General features: G+C 45.6%; 1 protein-coding gene across 1 annotated transcript in view; it reads left to right on the top strand.

Annotated features, from left to right (window-relative positions):
- Positions 1–14,823, top strand: part of xkr7b (XK, Kell blood group complex subunit-related family, member 7b) — an 80,362-nt gene extending 65,539 nt beyond the window's left edge. The window contains exons 2-4 of the mRNA XM_072448699.1: positions 1,467–1,705; positions 2,194–2,413; positions 13,413–14,823. Of these exons, the coding sequence (XP_072304800.1) occupies positions 1,467–1,705; positions 2,194–2,413; positions 13,413–14,208 (1,255 nt within the window). The 3' untranslated portion in view covers positions 14,209–14,823. The remainder of the gene's footprint in view (positions 1–1,466; positions 1,706–2,193; positions 2,414–13,412) is intronic.
- Positions 14,824–15,039: the final 216 nt, after the last annotated feature.

Below are 15,039 nucleotides of genomic sequence, written 5' to 3'. Positions count from 1 at the left end.
ATAGAAACAGGTCCTTTGACGGGTTGTAACAAGTTTAAAAGCTCATGAAGGTTTTTTTTTTTACATATTATTTCTCCTTTAAAAATGTGAAAAACATATAGTGACATTTGGGAGCTGTTTTCTCTTTCTTAACCAATTCCTACCATCCTAGCCTTCACTTTCAGAGGCGAGAGTAGAGTTTGGGCTTCACGTCACTGCTAATAACAACTAGCATAGTAACGGCGCACCAGCGTTACTTCCCCGATTCGTGTCCAATTGGAAACCTTGAATAATTAAACGCTTAAAACACACTAAATAACATCATATGCATTTCGGTTTTCATGCTATGAATAAACAAATTCAAACAGTGTTATCCGCTTATGCGTGCTGCTGCGAACGTTGCCCAAATCTCACCGCCAAAGCAACCTAGAGTGCGGAACAAGCTTGACTCTGCCTTTTCTCGGTGAGGGACCTGTATATATGTCTTAACCGTGTGCATTTTTCTCAGCGCGTCCACATGTTGGCAGAGATAGTCGTCATATATGCTGACGTGTGCGCTACGCAGCCAGTTATTTTTACGCCTCGGTTTTCAAATGTGCTTGGTTGTGCAGAAGTGCCCTGCAAGCTGCCTGTCCGACGGACTATTACAACGACGGACTTAATGCCGTACGCCGACCGCCCAGCAGCCGTCAAACTAACCATGCGGGGAAATATCCTGCCATGCCAGGGCCTGGACCAGTGGTTCCTGCGTCCGGGAGACTCCTGGTGTTCACGTGGTTCTTTGCAGTTGGTGTCTGTTTTGCTGATAAATAACGTGTGGTTATTTATTTGAATCTGAACCAGACTGTTTTAAAGTGCATTTGGAAAGTTCTCGGATGTAAAGAGCTTTATTTATCTGGCGGCGTTCAGAGCGTTCAGTTTCGTAAAGCTGGTCACAAACTTGAGAAACATTTCACGAGCAAGAACCGTGAGCCCGGCTACGATGCAAAGTGTTTATTGGTATGAGGAACATGAAAAACACAAATGTACAAAAATGGATGCCATTTTGGGGCTTTTGGTGATGGGGAGTGAAGGCTCCTGGGCCTCGATACCCCCAACTAAGAGATACATTAGAATAATTACAATGATTAAAAGAGGGTGAGAGGGAGGGGCATGAAAATCTCCGGCGTGTATGACTTGGATGCTTAAATAGTGTAGCCGCAGGAAGGGGCGTGAAAGGGGTGTGGTCTTACTCCCAAACTTAAGATAACAAACTTATCTTCATGTCAGACCACGGGAATGAAAGAAAATGAAAGATTTCTCTGTTGTTCAGTCCCAGTCTCAATAAACGTGAATAAGCCTTAAATCGCGATGTTTTTTTCACTTCATGTAGCATTTACTTGAAGACAAATGATCGCTTTCGACCGTTATGATGATGGAAACCACCTTGATTATAATGATTGTGTTATTTTTCCCAAAGTGAAGCCGCTTGCGTCCGTGTGTTCCAGATACATCCACACGCTGTACCTGGGCGCTCAGAGCCGCTGGCACAGCAGCGGCGGCGGTGGCGGCGGCGGCGGCGGCGGCGGCGGCGGCAGGCCCAGGCGACACTTCCACTGGAGGCTGATGTTCGAGAGCGCCGACATCACCATGCTCCGCCTCCTGGAAGCCTTCCTCAAGTCCGCCCCCCAGCTCGTCCTGCAGCTCAGCATCATGATCCACGGCAACAACGTCCTGCCGCTACAAGGTCGGACGAAACGCAACTTTTAGAGATATTTAGAATTAAAAGATTTTGTCAACCTCAGTTTGAGCTAATATGAAATATGAAAAGTACATATATATGTATTACAAAAATGTCGGCAAAATGGATTAAAAAATATGTATTTGTTATTTTTGCACAAGTACCTATTTTTTATACCTCTGTCAGTATCAATATATCAATATTTGGAATCGATCTGCCCATCACTAGTGTCTCGCCATGAACATTATTATTATTATTTATTGTACAATGCAGATTGAGAATTTTCATTTGTAAGGAGCCTTTGTTTGTTAGCTTTGCTTTAACGATACCCATGGAGCTAATATTTAGATTTCTTGCTGCTTTAGCCCGACTGTTGACAGTAGAAGCCCTCAAACCAAGCATTCAAAATGGAAATGAAAGACAAATTGCAGTATAATAACCCATTTTCCACACAGTACTTCTGATTTTTTAAATGCTCTTGCTGTTGTCCGCAGGATTGTCCGCCTCAGCCTCCCTGGTTTCTCTGGCCTGGATGATCGCGTCCTACCAGAAGGTGCTCAGGGACTCGCGGGACGACAAGCTGCCCATGTCGTACAAGGCGGTGATCGCTCAGATGTTGTGGCACTTCTTCACCATCGGCGCTCGAACCGTGGCCTTCGCGCTCTTCGCCTCCGTCTTCCAGCTGTACTTTGGAATTTTCATCGTCAGCCACTGGTAAGAAAAACACACTGCAACACTCATTAACCCATTGGCGAGTTGAAACGTGATACAGGTACAATAGTGAGTATGTTCAGGGGACAGCGATTCAAAAGAGACATCGAAAAGCAAAGGGGACCGAGGACAACCTTGCCACGTCTTTTCAACCAACCACATGTCATGTCACGTTAGACTACACACTTCTCTCAAATTAGATGACTTTTTTGTAGAATATTTTCCGTTTACTGTTTATGAAAGAAATCTTCACGATAGAAATCCACAAATATCGAACGTTCTCATTATTTGTTTCGAATTGGCTCCACAAACTTGCAATATGAATATTATGGCTCCTTTTGACTTAGTGTTTAGAGTAGAATAATGACACCACTTTCTTTACTTTCAAAGTGTTTTTTATTGTGAAAATGATCAGTGCAATATAATGTTTAACTTTTATTTCCAGATTAAAAATCCCCCCCACAAACATAAAACACTCTGAAGCAATAAATTGGGGGCAAATGGGGCACCACAATCTATAAAATGTGTTCTCTAATTTGTCCCGAGCCCATAAAGGACAATATGTCTCGTATCCACTGCATGAGAAGGAGAAGCAGTCTTTCCACTTAAACAATAGCTCGCTTAGCCATTAAAAGTCAACGTTTAAGCTTGGAATCAGACACATTAATGCCAGTCCAAATACAGCACAGAGAGGACTTCTGTTCAAAAAGATCAATGCGGGACAGGGCCAAATACATATGAAGCAATGTGCCAAGTGCTGCTACAATTCAGGTCCATGTCGGGGTAGAATCGTTCTAACTTAACCCGGGATAAATGCACCCTGTGGACAATGGAATGAGTGCGTGCCAAGCACACATGGATGTAGTATGAACTTATCTGTGATCTCGTTCCCATTTGGATGTGATAACAGCGACTGAAGGACATTGTAAATCGAATTATAGAGAGCTGACATCACACTCTTTGTAGTAGGTAAGTTTGACCGATAAAAATATGTTTGGGGGAACTGTGAATAAAAGCTGTGAAGAGGCTATTCCACTTTGGTCTCCCCACATTATATCACCAAAACATTACAGTCCTGTTCATGCCACAAATGAAAGGTTTTCATGAACTGTGACCAAATTCGTAGACGTAGACTGTTTATTTACTGTTTATTACAAGGAGGCAAGAGAAAGCAACAAACCCAAAGTGGCTGGTAGGTCTCCATGGTGTCCATGGTCTCCATGGTGACCCGGACAGGAGAGCAAATCCAAATACAAGTGTTTCCAATACAGTATACACCTAATATTCACAGTCAGTGACGTACAAACGTGAATGAACCAAAAGAGCTCCTTAAACAGGTCGTTCTGGACCAGAAAGAGGAGAAGCTGCAGGAGACTTCATTCATTCCTCACCGTTTGTGTGCTACACAGTCCCACTAGATCCGCCGCATTTGATATATAAAATATCAAATAAAATATCACTTTTCTGTCAAATATAGGCTATTGAACCTATTATTGAATTAGTTTCATGTCATCTTTATTAAGGATACAAGTGCAGACAGATGTTACAGACAAAAAATCTTTCTAGGGGCCGGATTAAAACATGCCGAGGGCCACATCTTGCCCCTGGGGCCACAAATACCCAGGTCTGGCCTAAGGGCAAAAAAAACAAAACAATTCTTACATATTACTTGGCATGTTTGCCGTAGTTTGCCAAGGAAAGCGAGCTGACCAAAATGATCAAACCTGACTTTAATCTGATCACTGACCATCGCCTCCGTCTCGGACTCATCCCAGAACAAACTAGACTGAGCCATCGATACGTTTAAAAAGTTTGAACACGAAAAAAAAGTTCAGGGCAAGTGGAAGTCAATCTCACTATCACTTGAGCTCCAGGCCATGTCTCTGAGCAGCAGGATAAATGTACTTAGTGTTTGTAGAGATATCACTTTCCTTTAGTTAGAACCTTTCGCTTTGATTGAAAATCCAGATTCTACAAACACAATAATAAGGAAGAAGATAGAGACCTGTCCACACGAGCACCTGTCAGCACCTGTCCACACGAGCACCTGTCAGCACCTGTCCACACGAGCACCTGTCAGCACCTGTCCACACGAGCACCTGTCAGCACCTGTCCACACACGAGCACCTGTCAGCACCTGTCCACACGAGCACCTGTCAGCACCTGTCCACACGAGCACCTGTCAGCACCTGTCCACACGAGCACCTGTCAGCACCTGTCCACACGAGCACCTGTCAGCACCTGTCCACACGAGCACCTGTCAGCACCTGTCCACACACGAGCACCTGTCAGCACCTGTCCACACGAGCACCTGTCAGCACCTGTCCACACGAGCACCTGTCAGCACCTGTCCACACGAGCACCTGTCAGCACCTGTCCACACGAGCACCTGTCAGTACCTGTCCACACAAGCACCTGTCAGCACCTGTCCACACGAGCACCTGTCAGCACCTGTCCACACACGAGCACCTGTCAGCACCTGTCCACACGAGCACCTGTCAGCACCTGTCCACACGAGCACCTGTCAGCACCTGTCCACACGAGCACCTGTCAGCACCTGTCCACACGAGCACCTGTCAGCACCTGTCCACACGAGCACCTGTCAGCACCTGTCCACACGAGCACCTGTCAGTACCTGTCCACACGAGCACCTGTCAGCACCTGTCCACACGAGCACCTGTCAGCACCTGTCCACACACGAGCACCTGTCAGCACCTGTCCACACGAGCACCTGTCAGCACCTGTCCACACGAGCACCTGTCAGCACCTGTCCACACGAGCACCTGTCAGCACCTGTCCACACGAGCACCTGTCAGTACCTGTCCACACACGAGCACCTGTCAGCACCTGTCCACACACGAGCACCTGTCAGTACCTGTCCACACACGAGCACCTGTCAGCACCTGTCCACACACGAGCACCTGTCAGCACCTGTCCACACACGAGCACCTGTCAGCACCTGTCCACACGAGCACCTGTCAGCACCTGTCCACACGAGCACCTGTCAGCACCTGTCCACACGAGCACCTGTCAGCACCTGTCCACACGAGCACCTGTCAGTACCTGTCCACACGAGCACCTGTCAGCACCTGTCCACACGAGCACCTGTCAGCACCTGTCCACACACGAGCACCTGTCAGCACCTGTCCACACGAGCACCTGTCAGCACCTGTCCACACGAGCACTGTCAGCACCTGTCCACACGAGCACCTGTCAGCACCTGTCCACACGAGCACCTGTCAGCACCTGTCCACACGAGCACCTGTCAGCACCTGTCCACACGAGCACCTGTCAGCACCTGTCCACACGAGCACCTGTCAGCACCTGTCCACACACGAGCACCTGTCAGCACCTGTCCACACACGAGCACCTGTCAGCACCTGTCCACACACGAGCACCTGTCAGCTCCTGTCCACACAGGGCCGGGCTCAGGAGCGCCCTCTTCATGCGGCACATGTAATGCAGCCTCTGAGTGAACTTTTACTGCAGTTTTAGAATGAAGCTGTGAGACTAAAACACGCTTCAGAAATACATTTCATACATGATGGAGAATATGGAAGCTCTGAGCTCATGGTCAGAGGGTTTTATTTGTTCTAAACTGCATTGCCCCAGCTCAGTTTGTGAGGAGTGTGTGAACGGCATTTTGACATTCTTATTTGAAAAAAATATTGTTTGATATTGGATTCAAACGGAAAGGAGGTTTATATAATACATACAGATGACAAAATATGTTTTATTTTTTTGTTTCCGCCAAGATTGGCAGGTGAGGCACTGCCCCCCCTGAACACACCTCACTGTTCAGTCATATTAAGCGTTCCTCCAAGGTCTTTGGAGAATTGCCCTCCTCAGTCCAGCATGTTCACCGTTCCTAATATGTGAGCTGCACCGGGTGAAGGACAAGGACACACATTTCTCATTGTTTTTTGAACAAATTAAAACAAAAATGTCAGTAGTTAGTGAAGGAAACTACGGTAAATACAGAGTTATAAGTACAACTGTGTGTTTCTGTCCATATTTTCCTACATATGTAAATAAAGTGCAAGGTTAAAGCAGACCATGTCCAAAATGTGAGTCCCATTTTGTCCAGTTTATGTCAAATTTGTCCAAGTTCAGTCCGAATGTGATTTTTTGGGTCCAGTCCTTTAGTGTTGGTGCAGTTTGTTTCTCCTCCAGAGATATCCATCGTCATTGTCTGTGGCAGTGGTTCTCAGACCTGAATACATGGTTCGAAGTCAAATGGGACGGTAGTGTAAAAATGGTCTACAATGCCTTCATTTCTGTCCAATAGTTCTGTGCAACAGGACAGTCCCAAAATACATGATAATCAAGTCCATATTTGTGTCCATATTTTCATCCAAAAAATATATTTTTGTCAAACTGGGAATACAAAATAAATAAAACATTAGCCTTTATTGGGGCACTGTACGAGTTAAGGTGGAGGGTTCAAAACATGCAATTCTCCATGGATTGTTGTAAGGCCTGGAATGTTCCACACAATCACTTTGCACTTTTTGTGTCACGATTATTATGTCCAAAACAATTGCAACTGCTGCAATTATTATGTGCCCCGTCTCAGGCCCAAAGTCACTGGATAGGCTCCTGTCACCCGTGACCACTAACGGGAACAAGCGGTAGAACTGGTTGATCCAAGATGGCGCCTGTGTTTGGCCACGCCCCTGCTCGACTCCTGTTATGCCGCTTATTTGTGACGATCGTTACATCGTATGCAGTTTTATCAGCCCAGACATGAGTCTGTTGTGTGTCTGCTGTGCGGGTTTATGACCGTGGCGCACTTTTCCGCATCAAAGCGACGATGGAGTCGCTTTTCGACACATGGGACACGTACAAACAAGCCTTTCCGCCACGCCTTGTTTGTCCACCCAACGCACCTGACGTTTTGCTGCTGTCCCGAGGCCCGGGGAAAAGGAGGAAGCAGAGGAGACGAGGCACAAGGTCTGGTGTGCAAGTCAAGCGCAGACGAGCCTTGTGTTCGGAGCACACGAGCCTGGGCTTTGGGAGACGTGCTCGGTGCTTGCGCCTGGTCCCGCTCCTCCATGTTTGCGGCTGTTCGCCGTCGCCGTCTTCGCCGCCTGCCCGTGTCATCGCGGCTGCTTTCCCGCTGCCTGCCCGTGTCATCGCGACTGTTTTCCCGCTGCCTGCACGGGCCATCGGGGCCGCACCGGTCCTGGAGCCTGCGCGGGATGTGGCGGCTGTTTTCCTGGAGCCCGCGCGCCGCTGGAATTATGAGCGCTGGGGTCCACCGCCACCGTCCGCTTCCTTGTTTTCGTCGTCTTACCGGCGAAACAGATGGGAATCACGTGACCGTAACGCGTGCCTTCGACAGGTCCCGCTGCGCTCAGCTGAACCGATGGACGTGACGTCATCCACGGTCCGGCTCGGCTTGTTGAATGCCCGTTCAATTGCCAACAAAGCGTTTTCCTTGAATGAACTTTTACAAGACAAAACCTTGATTTCATGTGTCTTACGGAGACATGGCAGAGAGAGGGTGAGTTTATTCATCTAAATGAACTCTGCCCACCCGGCTGCTCCGTTTCTGCGATGCCTCGCCCTGGTCGACGTGGAGGAGGTCTGGCAGTTGTGTCCCAGGACCGTCACGTGGAGGAGGTCTGGCAGTCGTGTCCCAGGACCGTCACGTGGAGGAGGTCTGGCTGTCCTGTCCCAGGACCGTCACATGGAGGAGGTCTGGCAGTCGTGTCCCAGGACCGTCACGTGGAGGAGGTCTGGCAGTCGTGTCCCAGGACCGTCACGTGGAGGAGGTCTGGCAGTCGTGTCCCAGGACCGTTACATGTGTAAAGTCATCGACTCACACACTTTCACTTCCTTTGAATCACAGATGATTAAGGTTGGTTCTTCAAGTCCTTTTTACTGTGTTTTAGTCTACCGGCCTCCTGGTCCTGCTGCTGTCTTTTTAAAGGACTTTAGTGACTATTTATCTTCTATTATAAAGCTGGAAAATGTTTTAATTCTTGGGGATTTTAACATTTGGGTCGATGGCTCATCATGCCCTGCAAAGGATCTTTTAACCTTGACCGAAACGTTTAACTTTGAGCAGCATGTCTCAGGTCCCACTCACCAAAAGGGACACACTTTAGACCTGGTGTTTTCACTTGGCCTGAGTGTTGCTAACCTCTGTGTGGAGGATGTCCATGTGAGCGATCATAGCTGTGTTTTATTTTAATTGAACTTTTCTCCTGAGCCTGTGCCCTCAAACATCAGGTCTCAGAGGCGCATTATCACTGCAAATACAGCCGTCCAATTTTCTGCTGTATTTGATCCTGATTTGTTTATGAATTGTCTTGATGTGGACAGTTTAATTAATTCCTTTAACAGCCAATGTTTATCCATTTTAGATCAGGTGGCACCTGTAAAATCCACCCTGTCATCACAGAAAAAAGCTTGTCCTTGGATAAATGAAGATATCGATATCCTAAACCTAAAGAGACTATGTCGGAAAACTGAGCGTCTGTGGAAAACCTGCAGTCTTGAGGTCAAAGGTCACACCTCAGAGATCTTGTGTCATCTTACAATGAAATGATGGAAAGTTCCAGATCGGATTACTTTCGCCAGCTAATAACATCCAACAAGAAAAACCCCAAAGTGTTGTTTGACACTATAAATTCTATTGTTGGTCCTTCAGCTGCAGTGACTCCTGTTTCCTGCAAAGCTGACAGCAACGAACTCCTCAGGTTCTTTATCGATAAGATCAAGATGATCAGAGACCAAATCCCACTCCCATTGTCTGATAAACCTGTTTCTGTGGAGCCTGTTTCCCAAAACTGCTCTTCTTTTAAGCCTGTCACTCTAGAAGACATCTCAGCTCTGGTGACCAAGATGAAACCCTCCTCTTGTACATCAGATGCCCTTCCCTGCAGGCTCTTCCTCAAAGTGTTTGATGTTATTGGCCCCTGGGGGACCAAAATGGTAAATCTCTCTCTTTCTACTGGTGTGTTTCCTGGTCCATTTAAACATGCCATAGTTGAGCCTTTACTGAAAAAAACAAACTTGGACCCGACAGACCCCAAAGGTTTCAGACCCATATCAAAGCTCCCGTTCATGTCCAAGATCCTTGAGAAGGTGGGCTCTGAACAATTGTCAGATTTCCTTGATCAGTGAAACATTCACGACTCTTTTCAATCTGGTTTCCGCAAACATCATTCTACGGAAACCGCATTGTTGAAAATGTCTAGTGACATTATGATGTCTGCTGATTCTGGAAAATGCACTGTTTTAGTTCTGTTGGATCTGTCTGCACGGTTGACCTTTGACACTGTCGACCATCATGTCCTGTTGAACAGACTGAGGGACCTGATTGGACTATCGGGGTCAGTTCTTCATTGGTTTTCCTCATATTTATCCGGTCGGAGCTTTAGTGTTGCTGCAAACCAAATAATGTCCGACTCAGCTGATCTGTTGTGTGGAGTTCCTCAGGGCTCCGTTTTGGGTCCCGTCTTATTTCTGCTTTATATAATTCCCCTGGGAATGATCATTAAAGAGTTTAGTGATGTGTCCTATCACCTGTTCGCTGACGATATTCAGCTCTATTGCTCTTTTAAACCTTCTGAGATCCAGAAGCTGAACTCCTTGGTCAGTTGTTTAGTGCAAATAAAACAATGGCTGAGTCAAAACTCCTTGCAGCTAAATGCTGACAAAACAGAAACTCTGATTATTGCCCCTGATGATGCCATTCCAGGGATAAACCAGTACTTGGGTGTTTTAGGCCAGACTGCTAAACCAAGTCTTAGAAACTTGGGTGTTGTCTTTGACAAAGACATGTCTTTAGAGCACCACTCCAAGCTGTTGACGAGGAACTGTTTCTTTCAGTTGAGGAAAATCTCTAAGCTCAGGAAAATGGTGTCTCAAAATGACCTGGAAGTTATAATTCATGCATTTGTGTCTTCACGTTTAGACTATTGTAATAGCTTGTTTTCCTGTCTTAACAAGAAGGAACTCTCTCGTCTGCAGCTGCTCCAGAACTCTGCAGCGAGGATCTTAACCCGCACAAATAGAAGGGCCCACATTTCACCCATTCTTAAAGCCCTTCACTGGAGCCGGTCTCATGCCGGATACAGTTTAAAATTTTTGTTTTAACTTTTAGAGCTTTAAATGGTCAGGTCCTATCGTACATCAGCGATCTGATTAATCCATACGCTCCCTCTCGCTCACTAAGGTCCTTGGACCAGAAACTGTTGTTGGTTCCTCGCACCCGTTTTGGGACCAGAGGAGACCGATCCTTCCAGGCTGTTGCCCCCAGACTCTGGAACGATCTTCCGTTCTCCCTACGGTCAATGGACTCAGTTACTGCTTTTAAGAGTCAGCTTAAAACCTTTTTATTTAGTCAAGCCTTTTAAATGCACTTGTTTTTCGGACTGATTTTACTGTATATTGTTGTATATGTATTGTTCACTGTAAGTTTTTTGTGTTTTTATTGTTTTATTCTGTGTTTTGTGAAGCACATTGTGACTCTGTCTGTGAAAGGTGCTATATAAATAAAATGTACTTACTTACTTACTTACTAGAACAAATGAATACATAAAATACAAAAATAAAATATAAAATGACTTTAAAAAAAACTGAAATGTGAGATGTATTAATAATAATAAGAATAATAATAAGAATAATAATAACAATAATAATAATAAGAATAAGAATAATAATCAAATAATGTTAATGTTAGAATTACCATCCAGGTTTAAACAACTATTATAGAATTGTACTTTGTTTTCAGAAAATAATTTACGGAACATGATGCATAAGCAAGTTTTGAAGGCACAATCTGGTGGTAAAATGGCAGTTACACAACAAGCAGGTGACTTCACTGAACTAAGTATGGTTTGTCAATAAAAATATCTGTTGGTTGAATTGAATAAATAAAAAATACATTTCTATGATACAGTGGAAGAGCGTTCCTAGCTAAGTAATCATGTATAAACCACCAGAAAACTCACATTGTGCACCTTTTAAGATATACATGTACTAGCTGTCTTTCTCTATTATATGGAATGAAATTGACGGATTAGAAATTAGCATTAGCGATTCCCTGCTGTTAAGGCTATTTTCCAGTCCACCAGGCAGTATCCATGCTTCTGACAATTGAATAGCCGTGTAAGCACAAGTTTATTTAACCTTTGCAAATTAAATACACAAATGCACTGTGTGAAGCTCTCCTTTATTACTGCCCGCAGAATAATAATGTTTGCAAACACTGGTAATATTCCAATGGTCGGCTATTTTTAGGCCTGTCTCAGCAGAGAGGAGCTGCAAGAGGAGGTGTGAGGCTCCGCTCCGCTGATTCTAGCTCAAACCGCAGCAAACCTCACAAATCAAGGGGGAAACTGTGAATATGGTGCATTAATATGGCACAGAAATGGAAGGAGTACTCAATTACTTCTTAAAATGTTGATTTTTTTGGGATGATTTCTTTTTAATATTCTTAATTGTTACCGTGTGTCTATAGAAGCAGCAGCAATACATGATTCAAAAGTACCGTTGTGTTTTAAACTACTGAAAATGTAGAACAGAAATGAAGCCTGTGTAAATTCAGCCAGGAAAAGACCTAACTCCACCCATCTACGTCAAGGCCTCCATGGAAGGACCCCTCTCCCCAGCGCCATCATCGCACTCAAGCAGCGTCCGCCTGTCCGTCTGTGAGAGTCAGATCCCTCACTTCACCATGGACTCTTATCCCAAAGAGGTTATGCAGTTTTTCCCGGCCAAAGAAGGAGGGTGAAAGGTCAGGGGGCGTCTGCACCATGGCCCTCGCACCTGCTCCTCATCCCCAATCAACGCTCTCAAGTGACTCCTCCCCGCTCCAATCAGCACCAGGCGGTCACATTTAAGCCTCAGGCAGATGGCTCGGCCGCTTCAAACCGTACTGCGACCCACCACCTCCCCAGCTCCTCCTCTGCATTCCCCTCATCCTCTACCTTCTCTTCACATCTACCACCACCAGTCTCCAGGCTCCGGGGGGAGACATCTAATACAAATAGATCATGGAGTGCCCATGATCGCAACGTCTTCCGCCGGGGTCTGAGCGCCAAATAACTAATAGTTTAACGTAATAAAGCTTGCTCAACAGTCCATTCTCGTGGTCTCTTCGTCTCTCCAGGGTGATATACTTTTACTGTCATAAAACTAGTAAGTAAGTAATGTAAGTTACGTAGGTAAAATAAGTAAGTAAAGTAAAGGAAGTAAAGTTACTGAAGTACGTAACGAAACGGAACTCAGGTTATTAGAGCGTTATTATTCTTATTAAGAGTTTAGGAGTTTCTTTATAAGTTATCTGTTTTTTTATTATCATACTTCTATTAATCTGTGTTGAAACACTGGAATTTCCCCATTGTGGGACAATTAAAAGTTATCTTATTTTATCTTAGTAAGTCATGCAAGAGTTATTAAAGTAAGCAACACAAGTGAGTTTTTAAGTCTTTTTTTATAGCACCACCTTGTTTTCCATTAAAAATCAGTGCAACAGATTATTTTTATTGGCAAACATGTTGCACACTGGAGCTTTAATTAAAAGTACAAGTTCAAGATAAGAGGCAAATCCTCCTACTGCTGTGAGACACTAGCAGGCCATAAAGTAGCTAAGTTGTATCGTCTGTACATTGTCTGTACAGCATGAAATACATGTCATTGTGTGATAACCATATCGAATAATAGCAAGGAACATTATTGTTGGTCAAATCAAAAGAAACAACCTGTGATTATCCTAGACAGGCGTCTGTCAAGGTGAGGAAAAGATTTACATGGGATCAGTTCAAACTAAAACGTAAAACAAAATCTAAATCAGGTCCTGCGCCTTTAAACTCAAACATTGTGTCATAATCTTGTGTGGCAAGGGATATTAATGGTGGTTTAGGTTTAATTCAGTCTATTAATTCAGTTTACTTCTCAGTGTCTCTAGACACTGGACTTCTCGGGGCCGTTGAAAAATGGGTCAAACGCACAGCACAATATTTACACAAAGGTTTTTGTCTTTCAGGTGTGTCATGACCTTCTGGATCATCCAAGGTGAGACTGACTTCTGCATGTCCAAATGGGAGGAAATCATCTACAACATGGTGGTAGGCATCATCTACATCTTCTGCTGGTTCAACGTCAAAGAGGGCCCCAGCCGTTTCCGTATGACCGTCTACTACTCCGTCACCCTGGCTGAAAACGTGGCCCTCACCGCGGCCTGGTACACCTATCGTGGTCCGCACACCTCCGACTCTTCCGCCTTGGTGGTGGTCTGCCTCGTGGCTTGCAGCTTCGCCCTCGGCACCTTCTTCATGCTGGTATACTACTGCTGGCTCCATCCAGACGGCCCCGTGATCGGCTCGCATTGGGGGGGTTGCGTGGACGAGGGCGTGGTGGGCGCTGGAGGGGTGGCCGGGGTCATCGACGCTTGCCTGACCCCATCGCAAGGCTCCCAAACGGACATGGTCATAACTAGTCCGCCCAGAACTCTCCCCAGGACTAAGGGGGACTCTGGCGACCCGACGCCGGGTGACCGGGAGCGGGACAGTTGCTTGCCCGTGTTCCAGGTGCGCCCCTCACCTGCCTCGTCGCCGGCCTTGCTTCACAGGAGCTCGTCGTCGTCACGGCAGGAGGGTCCTGTGATCCGAATTGACCTGCCCAGGAAAAGATACCCGGCCTGGGATGCACACTTCATCGACAGGCGCCTACGCAAAACCATTCTAGTGCTCGAGACGACGTCGGCAGTGAGCCCGAGGATACAGTACCGGAGCAGTTTGATGGGCAGCAAAGAGGTTTTAGAGTACGAGACCACAGTTTAAGCTCAACAATGAGTCTTTCAATTTAAAATCTCGAAACCTAATGCCCTGAAGTGTCTCCACGGGCTCTACACTTGACGAGGAGAGATCGGGGGGACATTTTGTACAAGGATGAGGTTGTTTGATTGTAAAATGTGAAGTGCAATCGTAGAGCAAGGTTCTTGCATCTTACTAGGAAGGAGTTCATCGAATGGACACGTGCGAAGGGAAAAGTGAACCAGGAGGCACTTTCGTGGTTGAACAGAGGAGTCTAAGAGGTGTCGTCAGAACTGTGAATGATATTAGGAGGTGCAATGCCTGTTGTTTGAGTGGTATTTACAGTACAAGAAGGTTGGTGCATGATTTCCAGCCACATATCCTTGCAAACAACAGAAAAGAAGACGTTTGTAAGAGAAACAATGTGGTGATAATTACATTGATGGTGTTTGGTTGAGAATTTTAAAAGATCCAACAATGGGCCGTAGGTGGGGTTCAACCTAGACAAGGACAAACAGTCTTAGGGCTGAGGCAGTATAATAAGTCACTTTCACAACATCCTTTAGGGCCAGAAAGGCGAAAGAATTCAGAATCTATATCATGAAACCGAATTAATTTGACTGTATGTCTGTTGCCATGTAGTGGGGGGTTTGTCCACAAAATATAGTGTTTATGTGGTGCACACTAAATATTTATAGGGCATTTTTGTTTTGCTTTTCAACCTAATTGTGTCCAGTCTTATGAGGTGCTCCAGATGCTAATATTTTGGTCAACAAAAGTAAATTTTAGAATTCGAATGTGCCATAAGCTACAAAAGTGGCACAGTCAATCTGTTTCAACCACAGGTTCCTTAGTTCA

The sequence above is a fragment of the Eucyclogobius newberryi genome, unplaced genomic scaffold (assembly GCF_026437365.1).
Source record: "Eucyclogobius newberryi isolate DKJ021-1_F unplaced genomic scaffold, fEucNew1.0.hap1 SCAF_17, whole genome shotgun sequence".
Lineage (NCBI taxonomy): Eukaryota > Metazoa > Chordata > Actinopteri > Gobiiformes > Gobiidae > Eucyclogobius > Eucyclogobius newberryi.
The sequence above is the reverse complement of the archived record's forward strand: the minus strand, read 5'-3'. Positions and strand labels throughout refer to the sequence as shown.